This window comes from Cryptomeria japonica, chromosome 3 (assembly GCF_030272615.1).
Source record: "Cryptomeria japonica chromosome 3, Sugi_1.0, whole genome shotgun sequence".
Taxonomy (NCBI): domain Eukaryota; kingdom Viridiplantae; phylum Streptophyta; class Pinopsida; order Cupressales; family Cupressaceae; genus Cryptomeria; species Cryptomeria japonica.
In genome coordinates this window covers 111889504-111897549 of record NC_081407.1, presented here as the reverse complement: position 1 = coordinate 111897549, position 8046 = coordinate 111889504, and the positions used below count along the sequence as shown (strand labels likewise).

The window sequence follows — 8046 nt, the reverse complement described above, 5'->3', positions numbered from 1 at the left end:
CAACTTCTAGAAAAAGGAAAAAATAAGCACACCTTAGGGTGTGATAGGGCTATTTGAGCTAAATAAGTATCAAGTGAGAGCTATGGTATTATTGATTACCCTTGAGATTAGAGAGTCAGCTTGATGTTTTTTTCTTGTTCAAACTAGTGGAAACAAATAGGGATTTGAAAATATCCTATTGAACATACACTTATTGTTTAGACTAGACAAATTGTCTTATTACTTGCTACTATGTTTTCAAATCACCTTCTGAAGATCATCCATTGAGAAAACATTTTTTTTTACAAAAACACAAGTCAAGTGTCAAAATATTTTAAACTCAAAGTATTTTAGCACATCACTTTAAAACAATACTATAGCACATGTTATTCATTTAATAGAGCTTAGGAAGTAAACATTAGTGCATTTAGTGCATCCAATAGCAAGTAGTCCTACAAAAATATTCAAAATATCAATAGTCAGAAAATACTAGGTAGTGCATAAGAAAAAAAATTTAGCACATTTTCCAGACAACTTAGTGCATGAGAAGATCAGAGTAGCACATTTGACACATATTTTAGCGCGTACTCCATTTGTTTTAGTGCATCCTTAAAAAAATTGTCTTAAACAAAGAGCAGGTTATCAACTTTTTCAAAAAATTGAAACCATCTTTGGATACCATGTTAGGTCTTCTCTCATATTCAATTGTCATAGATAGGTTTTCTTTAAACAAAATCAAAGGATACCAACTAGTGATCTAAGTTTCACAACTTCAACCAATATCAACATCAAATACTTAGCTAGTTATCCAAGTTAGTCAAATCAATCTAGTTTCCAATATCAGGACAAATCATCCTTCATCAGGGAACTTCATTACATCATTTGATGCACTTAGTCATATCAATAGGGGAATATTAAACCCTCTATTTGACTTAGTAAGCTTGGTTTTAAACACAAGGTATATTGTTCTCAAATCAACCTATTCAAAACTGAAACTTTGATCACTCGTATGACCACTCCTCGACACTTAAAGAAGAAGAATCTTCATAAAAAAGATGATTTAAATTTGAAAGAGCCTAGTCAAAAGAAGATCTTAAGGAAAATGATGTTTCTCCACATAAACCACAAACTTTTGCTGAAACATCGCACATTCCTACACCAATTCTAGAATTATTCACGTGGTTGTGGAACTGAGTTTGACAAAGAGTCTCTAAAAACTCCTGCTTTTGAACAAAGATCTGCATTATCACAACTTCTGAATAAAGGAGGAAAGATCAACTTGGCTTATTTTCCTCAACAAATAATCACTTATTGAGATGCAAACTAATTCTTCACATGCCTCAAAATGTAAATATCAACTAATATATTTTTCCCCTATTTATGAACTTTTTACCTATCTATTTTAATATTAAATTTTATTATACTTTTTTACATTTATCTTTGTTTTATTTTACTTTTAAACTAAAATGACTTATTTAAATCAAATTTATAAAATAAAACTTTTAATTAAAATATACTTTAGTAAAAAATACACTTTAATTAAGAATAATTTTTAATAAAAATAAATGACAAAATAAATATGATAAATGTTATTTTAAAATAAATTTGAATTAAGATGTAAAACAAAAACAATATCATATTTCCATATTCATAAATAGCTATTACTCAAATACATATTAATCATATCATTAATGAATTAAATGCATTAAAATGATTTTTTAGAGAAAATTTGATTTTTTCACTTACTCTAACCAATAAGATAAAAGAAAAATAGGATAAACAAATTATTTAAAACAAAAATAAAACTTGCACTATAAGTTTTTTGTTAAAAAAATTTAATTATTTTCTTTGATTGGTTGAACTAACTAAAAAATTAGATTGATGGATGCAATAGTATCCCGCCTTGATAGGAACTAATTTAAACAATTGAATTTAGTTCCAATATTTATTTAAAGTCATCTTATATATTGAGGTACTACTTAATATAATATTTGAAGTAATGTTTTCCACCAAAATTAACAAAATAAGAAAGTACACATACATCCACTACACAACCTTCATAGAGGAAATATTTTAGGTAAAAGAGAAGGGGAAGTGGAAGAGAAAGGGGTATTAAAATAATTATTAAAAGATCTATTTTTGAATAGATTGATAAAGAATGACAATAATGCCATCCATAACTTTGAAACATCTTTTTCTACAATTTTTGTTGAAACATAATACTCCAATAACAATTGAAAACCCAAATCCAAAGCTCAGTCCAATTCCCACCTCCCACCACACATGTTCCTCCCACTCGTGCTCACTCATGTCTTCATCATAAATTTTATTTGAAGGAGGAGAAGGTGGACAATTTATGTTGATCTGAAGTCCACAAAGGTTTGCATTGTTTGAAAATGATCTCTCATCAAATGTTAACCATTGAGCTCCTTGTGGTATTCTACCTGAAAAATTATTACAAGATATGTTCAAGTAACTCAAAAATGTGAGAGATTGTAGTTCATTAGGGATATTTCCAATAAGATTGTTATCTGAAAGATCAAGTGACTCCAACTGCACAAGGTTCCCAAAAGAAGTAGGAATTTTTCCATGGAGCTGATTCATTGACAAATTGAGAATCCTTAGACCAATGAGGAATCCAATTTCTTGAGGAATATCACCTGAGAAGTTATTGTTTGAGAGATCAAGACACCGAACCAATGCCAAAGATTTCACATATTCTAGAACTAGCCCTTTGTTTTTTATTTCAATTTTATCTAAATAAGGCATTTAGCTTGAATTTGAGTACTAAAGGAAGATGTCTGCACTTTGTGTTTGATTTGTCATTGCTCACAAGTTTCTTAAGCTACTTGGAATAGCTCCAAATAGATTGTTATTTGACAAAATCAAGACTTGAAGATTTTCTAATTTTGTCAACTCTAAGGGTATTCCACCTTTGAATTTATTAGATCTCAACACCAAAATTCGAAGACCAATTAACTTCCCTATCCAATTTGGGATGGTTCCCTGCATGTTATTATATCCCAAATCTAGAATCTCCAAAGAAGTACAATTTTGAAGTGATGATGGAATTGTACCTTGTAGTTTGTTGCCTCCTAATTTCAACGTTTGAAGACAAACCATTCTCGTAATCTCACCTTCCAAATTATTATTTTCTATATTTAACACTTCTAGTGTTATTGAGCAATTCCCAAAACTTGCAAAAATATTACCTATGAGCCTGTTATTTGACACATCTAGATCCTCCAAGTGATCTCCTTCACAAATAGAATGTGGAAAGACACCACTCATATTATTATTCGCAAGTGACAAATAATTGAGCGGACTCTCGCCACATTTATCAACATTTTTTGAAATGATGTCATCAAATTGATTCTCGGACATGTCCAAGAATTCTACATCACGATGAGGAACCAAAACATTCCCTTGTAACTTGTTTCTATGTAAGTCAACATATTGAGCACTCAACTTACCGAACTTTGTTGACAAAAGATTTCTTCCAAATTGATTACATGAGAGATTGAGTGTGTTGAAAGATGTAAGGCCCCACAACCAATCAGGAACATTTCCACCAAGAGAATTGTTGGACAAATTGAGTTGCTCTATGTTGTATTGAGTGGATAGGAAAGATGGGAAATCACCATCCATATTACAAGAACTCAAATACAAAGCTTGAAGTTGAAATTTTGGGATCCAAAAGTCTTCAACTTTCACTCTCAACAAATTATCAGAAAGACTCAAGTAATAAATCTTCGTCAAATTTTCTAGTTGAGAGAGTAAGAATGTGCCACTTAAAGAATTATTTGAAACATCAAGCTTGATCAAAGATGAGAGATTACCAAAAGTATATGGCAAGCTTCCATTTAATTGGTTTGAACCAAGAGAAAGCTTTGAAAGTTTTGATAGCCCACCTAAAGAGCTCCATGGAATGTTGCCTCTTAGTGAATTTCTGGAAAGATCCAGATCTTCAAGCCGTGAGAGATTTCCAATAAAATCTGGAAGAGTGCCTTCAATATTGTTATAAGAAAGATATAAGCTGGTCAATGAGAACAAATTTCCCATAGAATCTGGAAGACTGCCTTCAATATTGTTACTAGAGAGATATAAGCTGGTCAATGAGAACATATTTCCCATAGATTCTGGAAGACTGCCTTCAATATTGTTAGAGGAAAGATCTAAGCTGGTCAATGAGAACATATTTCCCATAGATTCTGGAAGACTGCCTTCAATATTGTTAGAGGAAAGATCTAAGCTGGTCAACAAGGACATATTCCCCATAGAATCTGGAAGTCTACCTTTAATATTGTTATCAGAAAGATCTAAGGCAGTTAATGAGGACATATTTCCAATAGAATTTGGAATCACTCCTCCCACATCTGAATTTACAATATAAAGGCTACTGAGCTGGAAAGCATGTTGCACAATGGAAGAGAGGTTGACTTTGAGACCAGGGTTTATGAACAACCCAAGGTTCCTCAAGTGTGGAAGGCTTAAAACAGCAGAAGGCATGGAACTGGAGATATTGTACTTAGTAAGGTAGAGGGAAACCAGAGATGTAAGGTTAGAAATCCAAATGGGAAACGGCTGCTGAGTGAAGTACGTACCAAAAAGCTCAAGATGGGAGAGTGAGGTGAGGTTTCCAAGAGGAGAGAGAGGTGTACCTGACGTCTCAGACATGGCAAGTGATGTAAGATTGGGAAGAGAAGCAACACTCTCTACCACATCTCTTGTCAGATTCACATATGCTAGTCCAAGGTGCTCCAACCCTCGCAAATTTCGTATCCACGAGCTCGACTGCCTCGTCTCCAAATAAGAATTGTAGGAGATGTCCAGAAATGTCAAGCGAGACATGTTCCCAATCTCACTTGGTATTCGGCCAGTAAGCCAACAACCTCTCAAGCTCAAATGCGTCAATGTGCTGAGGCTCGGAAGGTGTGAAGGGATGGAAAGAGGGGACAAGTCAATCCCAGTGAGGTCGAGGTACTCCAGATGCTGCAGATGGAACAAAGCAGGGAATATTTGGCTGCTTGAATTCCTCACTACTGCTGACAAGGAATAATAAAAGGTGGTAAAATCCACACGAGTCACGTGGCCAGTGAGGCTGTGGCAGGTGATTCCCTTCCAAGAGCAGCAGTATAAGCCCTTCCACGATGCGAGGGAATGATATGGATCGAGCAGGTGTTGTTTGAAGAGGTTGAGGGCAGATAATTCGTGAGGAGGGCATCCTCCCCATAAGGAGGAGCAGCAGCAAGGAGAGGCGAGCAGGAAAAAGAGCACCAAAAACATTGGTTTGGCCATGTTGAGGGAGGGTGTGAATATTAATGGTTACTTGCATTACATGGAAATGGGTATGTTGCTGCAGTTGGAATAAAGCAGGGAATATTTGGCTGCTTGAATTCCTCACTACTGCTGAAAAAGAGAAATAACCAAAGGGGCTAAAATCCACACAAGTCACGTGGCCAGTGAGGCTGTGGCAGGTGATTCCCTTCCAAGAGCAGCAGTATAATCCCTTCCATGATGCCAGGGAGTCATATGGATCGAGCAGGTGTTGTTTGAAGAGGTTGAGGGCAGATAATTCGTGAGGAGGGCATCCTCCCCATAAGGAGGAGGAGCAGGAGCAAGGAGAGGCGAGCATGGCTAGGAAGAGGACCACCCAAAACATTGGTTTACCCATGTTGAGAGAGGGTATGAATATTAATGGTTACTTGCATTGCATGGAAATGGGTGAAATCAGATGAGTATATATAAGAAGTGTAAGTTGCCTTCATACAATTTTCAGTATAATTTTCAAAGTCTTTGCAGTTATAATATTCAAAGACGTGGCGAAAGTGTTGTATTGAAATGATAAGTGTTGTATTCAAAGTCTTTCATGAAATTAGACGAAGATTGGCATAAGATGAGTACATGAATTGTCTAAATCATTTACACACTCTTGAGAGTCATTGTTCGTATCTAACGTTTAAAGCCGTGTGGAAAATTAAGATATGCATAACTATAGTACATGCAATTTTGTCAATGTTCTCATTTTTATATTTTCATGTTTTCACATTGCCTTACGAATTTTGTATATTTATGATAATGTTTATTTAATTGAATAATTTTTTAAAATATTATAATTGTAATTATAAATTGAAATAAGTTAGATTTGAGAATGAAATGATGATTAAATTATAAAGAATTGATAATAATTGATTTAGATTTTTAATAGCTTTTTTTTTGAAAATTTTCTTATTATTAATATAAATTTCTAACAACAATTCATTCTTTTGAAATTGTTGATTTAGATTTTTAACAACCTTTTGAAATATAGTTTAGAGAAGACTAGAATTTTCAAATCCACATTAATAGTTCTAATCCTTTTAAATGTAAGTATCAAAATACAAGTTCATGATTATTAATTGAGAATTTCCAAAACCACATCAATAATTGTGTTGATTAATGGTTAGATATAAAATATTTTCCAATTACTATTTTAAAGTAGAAAATAAGAAAACGATAATTTAAGAAAGTTATATTTTTATTAATTTAATATCTTTTAACAAAATCACACATACAAATTTATATTGTTGATATCATTCATTTGCTAATATGATAAACAAGTCATAATTTTGGATGAAGAAAAAGTCTTAACATTGTGTTGATGTATTAAACTTTGTTAAAATCATAATTTTTGAATTATTGTTGGCATGTATGAAATATAAAGAGATTATTATTTAAAGTCTTTGGAATGTCGACAAAATTAGATAATCATAATTTTTTTACATATAATCTATCATTTTCAATCTTTTCTAAACGTTTTAACCATCAATTGTTTGTAAACTTGCAAAATCTTAGACAAAAATATATGGTTTTAGTAATCAATCCTAATATCCTATGATGGACATTAATTTTTACTTAGTAAATTAAGATTGGTTTGAACGTGGGCATTCTCTTGTCTTTATTTATTTTTTATTAGTTTATATATATTTGTAATGGTGTCTTTAATATTTTTTATTTAATTTTATTATTCTAATGACTATTGTAATGTAATTTTGTAACAGCCCTTCTTTAGAAAATCCTATAAAATTAATAAAAAATTTCAAAGTTGCACTAATAATTTTAATCCTTTTGGAATTAAAAGAAATAAAAAGAGAAATGCATGATCATTAAATGATTGAATGGTTACATAAACATATTTTACAATTGATTTTATAAGATAGAAAATAACAATATTCTACAATTCAAAAAAATATATTTTTATTAATTTAATTTTCTATCTAATTTTATATGATTTTCATCTAAATTAACTAAAAATATAAATGATGATAGTTATATGGTTGTCATTGATTATATGTAGTTGGCACCCAAAATAAGATCAAATCAAAAATATAAATGAGTGAAAAGTACAAAGTTGTGTCACACTTTTGTAAAGGAAATGACCAATGTTGATTAAACATTTTAAATTGGATCAATAGAAAGTGAAATATATGTTTTGAATTTTGAAATAATGTAAACTAATAAAATTTATATTATTTTTAGTATTTTATGTTTGTAATATAAAAAATAAATAAAAAATTATTTGAACATAGTTTTTTATAAAGTAAACACTATATTTTGTTGTTGATAAAATATTGAAATTGAAACTTTACACAAGGCACTGCATTTTATTTAGTAAATTTTTTTTTACTATTTTTTATAAGTATATATTTCTCAATAAATTTGAATTTTTTTTTATTAAGTGAAAAGTAGGTTTTGAAGAGGCCCCGAAACCATTTACAACAATTTATAAAATAGATAAATTATTGAAAGCCCAACTAGATAGAACAAAGCACAAAAGGGAGACAGTTGGCAGAGACAAAAAGGCAGCAAGAGCACCAAATGAAACAGAAGGGCAACACAAAAACACGTAAGGGACAACCCAAAAGAAAGAACAAAAGACCTAAGAAATTATTTTGGGAAGCTCCATAGCTTCTTGCTCCAATTGGACCATAGAGGCAACATCACTCTTCAGATCCTCCAACTCCTTGGCTTGCTAAGCCATCTTCCTTGTACTTGCCTAGGTTCTTTTCCCATGTCCAATAGCCCCAC

General features: G+C 31.7%; 1 protein-coding gene across 1 annotated transcript; it reads right to left on the bottom strand.

The window, feature by feature from the left end:
- Window positions 1-2808: 2808 nt before the first annotated feature.
- On the bottom strand, window positions 2809-5277 carry LOC131873987 (receptor-like protein 19). The gene has a single exon (XM_059217183.1). It carries the CDS (start codon window positions 5275-5277, stop codon window positions 2809-2811), a length of 2469 nt encoding a protein of 822 aa, XP_059073166.1.
- Window positions 5278-8046: the final 2769 nt, after the last annotated feature.

Excerpts from the sequence above, each read along its gene's own strand:
- LOC131873987 (XM_059217183.1), bottom strand. The coding sequence starts at position 5,277 with ATGGCCAAACCAATGTTTTTGGTGCTCTTTTTCCTGCTCGCCTCTCCT.